The sequence below is a fragment of the Furipterus horrens genome, unplaced genomic scaffold, assembly GCF_987537825.1.
Source record: "Furipterus horrens unplaced genomic scaffold, mFurHor1.1.pri manual_scaffold_13, whole genome shotgun sequence".
Taxonomy (NCBI): Eukaryota; Metazoa; Chordata; class Mammalia; order Chiroptera; family Furipteridae; genus Furipterus; species Furipterus horrens.
The window spans coordinates 13951803-13963822 of NW_028327183.1; the positions used below are offsets into that span (position 1 = coordinate 13951803).

The following is a 12020-nucleotide window of genomic DNA, read 5'->3' on the forward strand; positions in this document are numbered from 1 at the left end:
AAGGACTGGAGATGGGACAGACAGACAGCCCTGGCCATAAAATCCAAGCCCTTCTCTTGGTCCACAAGGTCAGAACCTTTGTCCCAGTGTTTTCTCTTGTGACATGCTCTCTCCCAGATATTACCAGGGTCACACCCTAACTACCTTCAGATCTCTCTCCAAAGCCTACCTTATCAGGGGAGCCTTCCCTGATTTCCCAGATAAAATAGTACTCGGGAGGCCCTGCCCTCTTCCCAGCTGCCTCCCTTGCCCCAGAACAGTCCACAGCCCACAGTGCCGTGCCTTCTTCCTTCTCAGGTCTACGTGAAAGTGTGTAGGACAGACATTACTGGAGTTTTCCTGATTATTAAATACATGCTGCATGTTAAAAAAATTTTTTTAAGAAAATTGAAAGGTAAAGAAGGAAAGTTCCTACAAAGTTTCATGACCCAGAGAGAAGCATTATTAAATGCTGGCACACGTCCTACTAAACTTTGCTTGCAAAAAGGCACGCACAAAGGGAAGGAAGGAGAAGAAGAAATGCACAAATAAATAATTGTCGTTAGTATCAAAAGGCCTTCTCTTCTTTGTTCAGTCTGTTTTTTCCATCTGATGTTCTGTCCTGGCCAGCAGCTCCTTCCGGGCCTTTTCAACCCCACACTGAGCAGCCTGTTAGGCGCTGGGGGCCGGTACTCAGGCCAAGGTGCTGGCACTTCACCCCCCCAACTCCTGAATCCAGCCCAGGGTGTCCGCAGGTACCCTCTCAGAGTTGCTCCTGGGCCTGCAAAGGGCACTCCAAGCACCTGGAGTGAGGCCTCCCCAGGAAGGATTCAGAGAGGCCACTGGGCACTTGAAATTTCCTGGAGAACTACATTCGCAGGGCAACACAGGCTGTGCCATGATAGCCATTGTTTTTTCCTCAAGCCTACAATATGCCCAGACTTCTGGGGGCTCCAGGGCTCCCTCCGAACTTCCTCTTGCCTCCTCTTCCCTACACCAGACCCCTAGAGCTGTTCTACCTGTAACAGAACCCCTGCGCTGCTTCTATTGAAACAGAACCCATGGGCTGTTTCGTTAGGGGCCCGATTGCCCACCGCCAGAATTATAACTCTCAATACCAGAGTGTGGTGAAAAGAAAAGGAATTGTTTATTTGCACACAGTCCTGCCTCCCCCTCCCAGACCTGGCCAGTCTTAGGAAAGTCAGAAACACCGTTTCCCTACTTCCTAGGCACAGTTCAGCTTTACCTGTAGCTGCCAATCACTGAATTCTGATTGGGGACATCCTTTCTGTGGTGCCCTCCAGCCCTTAATGCAAAGCCGCCTGGATTCCCAGCCTCCTTGTAAACTGCCTTCTTCCTGTAAACCGCATGGATCTCCTCTCCTTCTCAAAACCGCATGGCGAGAGCCTCTTCTTAAAGCAGCCTGGAGACCCCTTCCTCCAAGCCACATGGAGGGAGCCCACGAGAGCCAGGGCCAAGAGAGAGAGCTAAAATGTCCGCAGCTGCTTATCTCTCCCTAACTGCGTCCTCTGACCCAGTGGGTGTTGCAAGCAGTTCTGACCATTCACAGAACCCTACGCAGGCTCTCTAGGCTTCTTCCATACTATCCCACAGTCCAAGATCCCTCCCATCTTCCTGAGCCTTGGAAGTAAAGCGGATCTTTGTGCAACAATGTTTCCAGCCACTAGTCCCAGGCATGCAAGGGCATCCTGAAAGCTGCTTCCTTTTCCCTACCTCCCAGCCGCAAACTCTGGGGTTTGTTTTTGGACTCCCCTGTTTCTGTAACATATCCTCCAGATTTACTTTCAAGAAAACATATGAGTCATTGGCAACTTGGGGTACAAATGACAACTACAAGGCCCACATAACTGCCCTTTTCAAGTGGTTCTAATTATATAAGATATGCCAGATGGAGCAATGTACATGTATGTTTACTGTAGAAAATTTGTAATGCTTACTTCTGACTTTCTCTTCAGGCTAAATTAAAAGAAGTAGAATCAGTGGATCAAAGATCTGTCCGGCCCTGGCTGCGTGGCTCAGTTGATTGGAGCATCATCCTGTACAACGAAAGGGTTGAGGGTTCAATTCCCAGTCAGAGCACATACCTAAAGTGCAGGTTCAATCTCCATTTGGGGCTCATAATGGAAGCAACCAATTGATGTTTCTATTCTACAATGTCTCATGTCTCTCTCTTTCTCTCTCTCAGATCAATAAACATATCCTCAGGGGAGGATTAAAAAAATAAAAAGATCTGTCCATTGAGTAGCCTCAGTTCATTCTCCCACCTGCCAAGATGGCAATGCTCGCTCACCAACATTTAGTATTAAGCATGTCTTGATATTTGTCAGGTTAATCGACAAAAATCAGCAACCCATTTTAATTCACATTTGCTTGGTTTTGAGTGAGGCTAACCGTTTTTAAATATTTTCTCAGAAAAATGGCAGCTTATCTGCTGCTTTCCCTTTCTCAAGTGAGAAATAAGTTCTTTTCCTTCATTTTTTTTCTTATAAGAGCTTGATTCAGCCCTGGCTGGTGAGGCTCAGGGGACTGAGCACCGGCCTATGAACCAAAAGGTCGCTGGTTTGATCCCCGGTCTCTCTTTCTCTCTCCCTTCCCCTCTCTCTGAAAATAAAATCTTTAATTAAAAGAAAAAAGAGAGAGAGCTTGATTCTAAGAAGGCTCCAGAAACCAGATGGGGGCTCTTGAGTTGGCCATCATATATTGGGTGACTAAGCTGGTTATAGTCTTTAAACAAAAGTTCTAGTACACACAAAACCCTCAAGGGTGCATTTTTACTTTGGAAGTAGTGTGTGTGTGGTAACTTAGGAAAACTCTGTAGTTTCAGATTGAGTGGAGTGATGTAATTTTTCTCAGGAAAGTGTGGGAGAGGCAGCCATCTGTGTGTCCTTAGTAGCTGGCTCTGGGCCTGACACACTGTAGGTACCCATAAATGCCCACAGATTGAGTAATTAAACTGTGCTGCCTCTGTCCTTAAGGACGACCCTCTGAAACCCCAAATGAACTATCTATACAAAAAACATTTTGCACCTGTGGACAAAAAGAGGTGCTGTAATAAATCATAAATTGCTAATTAGGCAGGTCACTTGAAGCACATAATCATCTAATCCTTGCTTTCTCCCACCCTTACATTCTTCCTTACATTCCTTCATTAATTTTAAATGCATAAAATAAATTGCAAAACTGTTATTTTCAGGATAATTTGAGATCTTGTCCCCTGACATATGTTGTCAGCATTGGCTCAGATAAATTCATTAAAATTCTCTACAGGATTGTGCATGCTTCCATTAACACTCCCACTTATTTAGAACCCCTTAGTTATTTTTAGTTTGAGTCTGAAACAGCCCTCTCCAGATCCAGGAAGAGAGATGTTGTAAATTCTGACTTACTGGTAGTACTTCCAGAAAGGGCCAAGGATGAGGGGTGCTAGAAATATTATACCAGGGGCAAGTCCAATGAGAGCAGTTTTATGGTTGGCATGTCCTTGGGTTCCGGTGGGCTAGCCAGGCTTCCCAGGTAAGCTAGTGTGTCTTCCTTCTGGAAAACCACATTCTCAAGGTTCTAAGTGGCGTTTTCTGGTTATCTCTTAGTTTCCTTTGCCTCCAGGGGAGGGTTACACCTGACTTAAACACAATTAGTGAAAGAGTTCTATTAAAGCAGTTTATAAGGAAGAAGGTAAAAATGGGAATCCCACAATGGAAAGGACTGAAGGAATAAGTATCTGGTGTCATGGTTCTTAGCCTTTCTCAACCTAGCAACCACTAACCACTTCTGGGAACTGTCACTGGTTAGGGCAATGTAAATTGTCAGTTCAAGGTCCAAATATCAGTGGAGAGCCAAGGAAGACTTTTAGAATAGGAACTTGAAGCCCTGGCTGCTGTGGCTCAGTGGATTGAGCATCGGCCTGTGAGCCAAGTGTCGCTGGTTCAATTCCCAGTCAAGGCACATGACTAGGTTGCATGTCAGGTCCCCAGTTGGTGTGAGTGAGAGGCAGCCACACAGTGATATTTCTCTCCCTCACTTTCTCCTTTCCCCTCTCTCTAAAAATAAACAAATAAATAAATAATTTTTAAAAAAGAAAGAATAGGAACTTGAGGTTTAAAAGGGTCACTGCCTGCTCTGTAGGGGTAGGGTGGCTAAAGCCAAATTGAAATAGGAGCTGCGGACCTGATGGGAGGCTTGGAATAGGTTGGTAGAGTAGATGCAGGCAAATGTTTGGACTGGAGAAATATCTAGGAAATAAAACTAGCAGTATCAGATAACTGACAGGGGAGTGGGGTGGGGGTGAGGGAGAGGGAGAAGTGGAGGTGACTCCCAGGCTTCCAGTTTGGGTTTTTAGGTAGATAATGGGACAATTACTGGGTTAGAGGAGGAGGGGAAGAGCTGATTTGGCGAGTTTGGGGCAAGCTGTGTTTGAGGCACAAGGGGGCCTCCAGCGACAGGTGTCCACGTGGTTGAATATAAGGGTGTGGTGCTTGGGAGAGGGGTCTGGACTGGTTCGCCCAGAAATGAAGAGGAAGCCGCAGGGTATCAAAAACAAGAGTAAGGAATTGGAAAGGTTACCCGGTTTCGGATGTGCAGAGCTGGGGCGGTCACGTAGTGGGGTGTTCAGCCATATCGAACATATGATTGAAAAGACCCGTAACCCTGTTCTCAACCTACTCTGGTTCAAAGCCAGGCAGGCCGAGGAGGGGTAATGGAGAGGAACCGGATTTGGCCCCACCGCGTCCGTCCCTTCTGCCCGCCCTCTCTCGCTCCCCATCCATTGGGCAATTCGATTGTCCGTCAAGGGCCCGCCTCCGTAGATGAACCAATAAGGGCTGGCAAGAGGGCGCTTCCTTCTTGAGTTGCACAAGAAGCTTACAGAGGTGAGGTCGGGGGGTGGCAGCGCGGAGCACTACGCAGGCGTGGCACGGCCGAGACCGAGCCCAGCGGCAGAGGCGCAGGCTGGTGAGAGCTTTGCGAAGGTACGTGGTGGGGAAGGGGACGTGCCCGGGTAGTGGACGCTCTTAACCCCACCTGGCCTTGCCAGCGTCTCGGCCTCCCACACTCGCGGCATCTGCTCAGGTGATGGGGTGGAGAGCGGAGGTGGGGTGAAATGAGGTGAGGTGGGGTGAAGGTGAGGTGAGGGGGCGGGTCCGCAGCCGGCTGGAAAGAGCTGGGCTCATAGCCACGATCATCCCACTCGCGCCATGCGCCACGTGGGCTCGCGACTAGCCAAGGACCCTAGCTGCGTACCGAGGCACTAAGCTAGGTACTATAGCCCCGGGAGTAGCTCGGAGAGCTCGGTGTTTCGACTGAATGAATCCCCCTGTTTTAAATGCTGGAAAGCTGGGGCTTAGGGACGTGGCCGCGCCCGGTTTTGAGGGAGATCCCGGCTGGGTGGACTCAGGAGACCGCCGTCTTATCTACGAGACTGTGGGTCAGAGACATGAACTTCGGACCTGTTTCCTTTAGGTATGCGAAATTGTTTGGGTCGCGGCTGCGGCGGACCGCCTTGAGTGGAGCCGTCTTCTCTGCAGGGTTCGAGGCGGGGGTGGGGGGCAGGCGCTCTCTGTTCACCCTGACCCTGTTGCTCCTGCCCCAAGTTTAACGGGGTGGGCCGGGGTGAGGTGGGGGGCGACGGTCCTGTCGGTTCTGGGAGCTCTCGGATACTCCAACAGGCAACTTGGGGAGGGCAGGATTCATAAACGAAATCCGAAAACACGTGGGAAACGCTCTTTCTCCGGGGTCGCCCTAGAAAATAGGAAGTAGGAAATAAAGAAGTTTTTGTTTTCTTTTTGTCTAAGGAGAGATACCACCAAAGGCTGTTGAAGGTGCTAGGAAACTGCTTCATGCCTTTGCTGAGGCAGATGTGAACCTTTTCGAAATTAGTTTGGCAATTCATCTACACCCTTTGACCTACTAATTCCTCCTTTGGAGGATAAAACCTAAGTAGGGAAAACGTTGATGCACAAGGCAGTGCAGTTGGTGTTTTATCAATTGCGGTGGAAATGATCTTTATATCCTCAACAATAAAGAATAGTTAAGTAGATTGTGATTGTTTATACCAAAATGGGATATTACACATCCAAGAAATTAATATGAATAAAATGCTCATAACAGGAAAGCTGGATTAAAGGTTATGGTTACAACTATATAAAAATGTATACAGAATGACTAGAGGGTAATACACCTAATTATAGAACTAATAACTACCTTTTTTTTCTAACAGAAGGATTGTGTTTTATTAAATCCTCACAAAATATTTTAAGACTAGTATTCCCATCCCACTGATAGACAACTGGAGCTCAGGCATAGTGTCTGATGCTAAACAGCTAGTGTTATATCTAGTATGCTATAGGGCCTTTAAAAATCCACATTTAGCCAATATTTAAGGGCTTGTGTGCCAGGTATGGGCCTGGGCCCTGGAGAGCCACTGGTAAGGCAGCTATGGTTCCTGAATTTATGGAGCTTATAGACTAGGGGGAAAGCAGAACACTTACAGTCTGCCAGTGTGAGAAATGCTCACAATAAAACACCGGGACACAGGACTTGAGCAGCAAAGCGAGGTGTTTATTCACGAGTCTGCAGAGTCAGGCGCACAGCCCGTAAAGCCAGCCAGGGGCATGTGCTTGTGCTCAAAGTAGACAAAGTAAACTGGTTTTATACTAATGCAATTAGCTTCCCCTCCCCTCTCCTTCTCCCCCGTTTCTCCATTACTGGTTAATCCAAGTCCACAATCTAACGTGATTAACTACTTAATTAATGGTGTGGTTAACTAAGGGTAATCTAGTTATAGGTTTATCTCCAACTTATTTTCAAAGTTATCTAGCTACATCTTCCCATTTCTCTGTGTTTGGTGGTGACAATCTTTCTCCTTTTGATCCCAGAGATATGTGTGAGGAGCTCCAGAATGTCATTTCCTTGCCCCTTTTCCATGATTTATCTGTTAATTATCTCCTGCTGATATGAGAGTCACTGGCTTCTTTATCCCTTACATTAGGAAGAGTGGACGTGGGAGCTAGATACTGGGCTCTAGTAACAGAAAGGATTTCAGACGGAGAGGAAAAGGGGGCCCTGAGTCAGCTATGAGGAATGAGTGAGCTCTGTGGGGATGCCCACAGTGGCTCTGTAAGAGTGGAGAGTGTATACAAACCCTGTTTTTCACATTTTCTGGGAATGTTTACGTGTTCTAATGGAAAGTAGGGAGATGTACTTAATAATTTTGAGTCTAGTCAACTCTTTTAAATAGTTCACCTTAAATCACTTTTGTTCAGGGTAATAGCAAATTAAGTGTCTTCAGAAATCATTATCGAGAAATTAAATTTGAAACTTTTTAAAACTTTAATTTTCAGGTTTAAGAAAAAACCCTTTTGCTGAAGGAACACATTTGCTGGTATAGTTTCAGAATGTCAAGTACTGTGTCCTACTGGATCTTAAATTCTGCAAGGAACAGCTTTGCCACATTACAAGGGGGCAGGCATTTATATTCAAGGTGTGCCCCAAGTAGGAATAAATCAAAATGGACACCCTTTTCCTGGGCACCAAGCACCCTAAAAAGCAATGCCCTGTGTGGTGGCTTTGCTCCGCCGAAAGCCTATAGACACACATCAACAGAGGAAGATGACTTCCACCTGCAACTCAGCCCTGAGCAAGTAAATGAAGTGCTACGAGCTGGTGAGTCAGCCCACAAAATTCTTGACCTTGTCAGCGGAGTCCCAAATTCAGTGTTGCGGTTTGAGAGCAACCAGCTGGCTGCCAATTCCCCAGTGGAGGACCGGCGAGGTGTTGCCTCCTGCCTTCAGACCAATGGGCTGATGTTTGGCATCTTTGATGGACATGGTGGCCATGCATGCGCTCAAGCAGTAAGCGAGAGGCTCTTCTACTACGTGGCGGTGTCACTGATGTCTCAGCAGACCTTAGAGCAGATGGAGGGAGCAATGGAAAGCATGAAGCCCGTGCTGCCCATTTTACAGTGGCTCAAGCACCCAGGGGACAGTATCTATAAGGATGTCACATCAGTGCACCTTGATCACCTCCGGGTCTACTGGCAGGAGCTGCTTGACCTGCACATGGAAATGGGACTGAACATTAAGGAAGCATTAATGTACTCCTTCCAGAGACTGGATTCTGACATCTCGCTGGAAATCCAGGCCCCTCTGGAAGACGAGATGACAAGGAACCTTTCACTCCAGGTTGCTTTCTCTGGGGCAACAGCTTGCATGGCCCATGTTGATGGGGTTCACTTGCATGTGGCAAATGCTGGTGACTGCCGGGCCATTCTTGGAGTCCAGGACAACAATGGCATGTGGTCTTGTCTGCCCCTTACCTGTGACCACAATGCCTGGAACCAGGCAGAACTGTCACGGCTAAAGAGAGAGCATCCTGAGTCAGAAGACAGGACAATCATTGTGGATGACAGGCTACTGGGCGTCCTCATGCCCTGCAGGTCATTTGGGGATGTCCAGCTGAAGTGGAGTAAAGAGCTGCAGCGCAGTGTTCTGGAGAGGGGCTTTGACACTGAGGCCCTCAACGTTTACCAGTTCACTCCCCAGCACTATTACACTCCACCCTACCTGACTGCTGAGCCTGAGGTCACATACCACAGGCTGAGGCCCCAGGATAAGTTTCTTGTGCTGGCCTCAGACGGCCTATGGGACTTACTGGACAATGAGGATGTGGTGAGACTGGTGGTAGAACACCTAAGTGAAGCAGGTAGACACAAGCCAGACCTGACCCAGAGACCCACCAACCTGGGACTCATGCAAAACCTGCTGCTGCAGAGGAAAGCCCAGGGGCTTCATGCTGCCGACCAAAATGCAGCCACACGTCTGATCAGACATGCCATAGGGAGCAATGAGTATGGAGAACTGGAGCCAGAGCGGCTGACTGCGATGCTGACATTGCCAGAGGACTTGGCAAGGATGTACAGGGATGATATCACTGTCACTGTGGTGTATTTTAACTCAGACTCAGTTGATGCGTACTACAAGGGTGGTTAAGAATCTCCCATCGTATTTCCAAGGTTAACTTAAATGTTCTTATAAGACATTTTTACTTATTCTTAAATGGGCTAGTCAAACCTTACTCTTAAAAGGGCAGGCAGGTATAGCTTGCTGAATAATAGACTAATATGAGGGAAAAACAAAAACAGCCGAAGTTTAAAAACAATAGCAGTGATTTCATGTCCCTATGTGTTTTGGTCACCTCTTCTATGCAGAGAGGACAAAACATAGAAACACAGAATTGGCTTGGACTCATGTAGCCCAGGTCCTTTTATAAAGACACATTAAACTGTCAGCCTGAGCCTCCAAAGGGTAAATTTAATAATGATTCTAAGCATATGAAGAACTTCTGGATCTTCTGAGGTTTTGCTGCAAAATCTACAAACTTGATAATTCTCAATTCACAATCCTAAACTTCTAGATTATCAAAGCAGGTGGTGTTTTGTTTTTTGAATTACTAAGACCTAGGTTTACAAAAGATACAGGTTACTTTTCTATGCAATAATTTAACCGTTTTTATGATTATACTTGGGAAAATATTTTGTAATGCTGCATTCTAGTTCTATTTTAGTTTATTTTAAAACTGAGTCCATGCTTGTAATGACCTGTCTTGATTTTAAACAAAGGGTGAGAGGGGCTAGGCCTCTGGAGCAGCAGAAATTACTTGTTCAGCTTTTGGTCCTTTTTTTTTTTTTTTAGGAAACAAATTCTGTATTTGCCCTTAGTATTTTAGTTCAAGAAATAGAGGAAAATGTTTTTGGCATGTTCAATAAAATTTAAGTTTAGTTCGAGTACAGAACACTTTGAGGATTGCCCACTTGCTATACAGAACACAGGAAGTAAAACAAAACCCATTTCAAACCTACTGTACATAATCCTAGTGACTGATGGTATTTCCATTCTGAAATATTCTGTAAAACAAATCAAAGGAACGGGAAAGCAAAGAACCCCTCAACATTTCAGAGAGCAGATTTCTGCCATGCAAGAAAACTGGAAGTCATGGGAGAATAAAAAGCATGGCCAAGTTAACAAGTGGTGACGTCACAACTGCTCTGAGGCAGCCAGAGATGTGCCGCCAGCCCCTAAATTCTGAAAAGGAGAGAAAAATGAAAACACATAGAAAAATACTTTTTTTCAAAAACAGATCAGTTTGGGCATAATCTTTGAGTTTGGGGCTTGGGACCGAACACCTACAAATTCCATACCTTCAAGAGATACCTGCTTTTAAGAGCGGGAGTGGGAACCACAAAGGTGTGAGAGGGACTACTGTACTTGAAACCTATTTGTATTAACCAATGTCACTTCTACCCCCAAAATACATATTGTTGGGGGAACAACTACTAATCCATAATGAAGTCATAGGCTGAAGGAAAGAGACCACTAAGTGAGAAGTTAAAGTTTAACCTCCTTATAGCAGGCTCCGGTTCACTTTCATCGGCAGGGTAAAGGCGAACTCCAGGGCCCTAAGACCGCTCTCCCGTTTGTTAAACTGCGGAGGTAACTTCTGTCTAAGCTTTAACTCCTGGTCTTTCCTGCATTAATATTTTCTCCAGGGTTTAAGCCTCTGGGAGTTTAGTCATAGCACTTAACCTTTCTGATTACTGTTAATTCCCACCTTTTCTATGCTGAACTCTCTCATCCTACTGCTTCTAACTGCAAAGAAAATGCTTCCATTTCACATAGCTGCAGGAAAGGAGAAAATGTGATCTTGTGTCACATTTTGTGTCATATGCACTCATTGGTTGATTTTTGTATGTGCCCTGACCGGGAATAGAACCTGCAACCTTGGCACATTGGGACAATACTCCAACCAACTGAGCTACCTGGCCAGGACCAAGCCTTGGTTCTGAAGCCAAGGCAGGACTGGCTTATGCAGTGGACTATAGACTTAAGATGTAGCCTGAATTTGGAGTAGTGAAACAGGAAGGACCTGAGAATAGTCACTAACCAAGGCTCCCTGTGTTCATCCTGAGAGGCATTGGGAAGGAGAGTGAAAAGAGATTTGTCAGATGGGACACTTGCCTCTAGAATGTGGAATAAATCACATTGCTAATCCTCAGGAACTGGGCCATAGATAGTATAGGAGTTGCAGCAAAAATAAATGTAACCTGTAATGGCTTCCGTGGGCTGTACAGACTTGTGTCTGTTGGGAAATTAAACCACGCGAATCCTTTTTTGGGAGATGAGTTTCATGTTATGAATTAGGTGGCATTTAAACAACAGGAAATGTGTCTCTAAATGGGAACACAAATATAATCCCAAAAAACTGACATTTTTATCTTCCTGCACTATATTAGTTGCTCCCTCTCTTCATCCACCCCCTCGTGCCATCAGCTGAAGGAAAAGTGAATAACTAGAACTAGGATTGACCTCGTTTTTGTCCATGTCCCAGTGACAGTCATTTAAGTGTTGGGATACTTCTAGCTTGGGTACATTTTCCAGTGCAACTAGTTAGTGATACAGCTTCATCTAAGAAGTTCTCTTTTAAGTGCTTAAGCCTTGCTGCTTTTTTTTTTCTTTTTAGGGGGAGAGAGAGAGAAACATCAGTTTGTTGTTTCACATATTTATGCACTCATTGGTTGATTTTTGTATGTGCCCTGACCGGGAATAGAACCTGCAACCTTGGCACATTGGGACAATACTCCAACCAACTGAGCTACCTGGCCAGGACCAAGCCTTGGTTCTGAAGCCATTAATATTCCCTCTGTTGTCAATCTTAACTCAGAAATAAAACGTGCATCACTATCATTCTGCTTGCATGAAGGTTTGTTGCTAGAGTGGGAGGTTGCTTGTCTGACAATCTTTGTTCTTTGTGCCCGCTAAACCCTGGCGCTCCCTCGGATCACTTACCTGACTTGCAGACTATGAATCCTGTGTTACATCCAGCATGATCATAAATGTATCTGATTCAGTAACTTGTGGGACAGCTAAGAGAATACAGACTTCCCAGCTACTCTAAGTGTATCTGTTTTTTCTCTGCCTAATAGATTCCTGCTTTCTAATTGGTATATTGAGAGAAGAAAGGCCAGTTTAGTA

The 12020-nt window shown here is 45.8% G+C and overlaps 1 protein-coding gene across 3 annotated transcripts; it reads left to right on the plus strand.

Moving 5' to 3' along the window:
- Positions 1-4858: 4858 nt before the first annotated feature.
- Positions 4859-11732, plus strand: PDP2 (pyruvate dehydrogenase phosphatase catalytic subunit 2). 3 transcript variants are annotated; one of them, XM_090260201.1, is made up of 3 exons: positions 4859-4964; positions 7335-9004; positions 11509-11732. In XM_090260201.1, exon 2 carries the CDS (start codon positions 7389-7391, stop codon positions 8979-8981), a length of 1593 nt encoding a protein of 530 aa, XP_090116327.1. In that variant the 5' UTR covers positions 4859-4964; positions 7335-7388; the 3' UTR covers positions 8982-9004; positions 11509-11732. The 3 variants fall into 3 exon arrangements, with proteins under 3 accessions (XP_090116327.1, XP_090116325.1, XP_090116326.1); XM_090260199.1 differs by lacking the exon at positions 11509-11732 and having other exon boundaries at positions 7335-9775; XM_090260200.1 differs by lacking the exons at positions 4859-4964; positions 11509-11732 and adding an exon at positions 5178-5454 and having other exon boundaries at positions 7335-9775.
- The last annotated feature ends 288 nt before the right edge of the window (positions 11733-12020 follow it).

Bases quoted from the DNA above. Each gene is read 5' to 3' on its own strand.
- PDP2 (XM_090260201.1), top strand. From the start codon at position 7,389: ATGTCAAGTACTGTGTCCTACTGGATCTTAAATTCTGCAAGGAACAGC.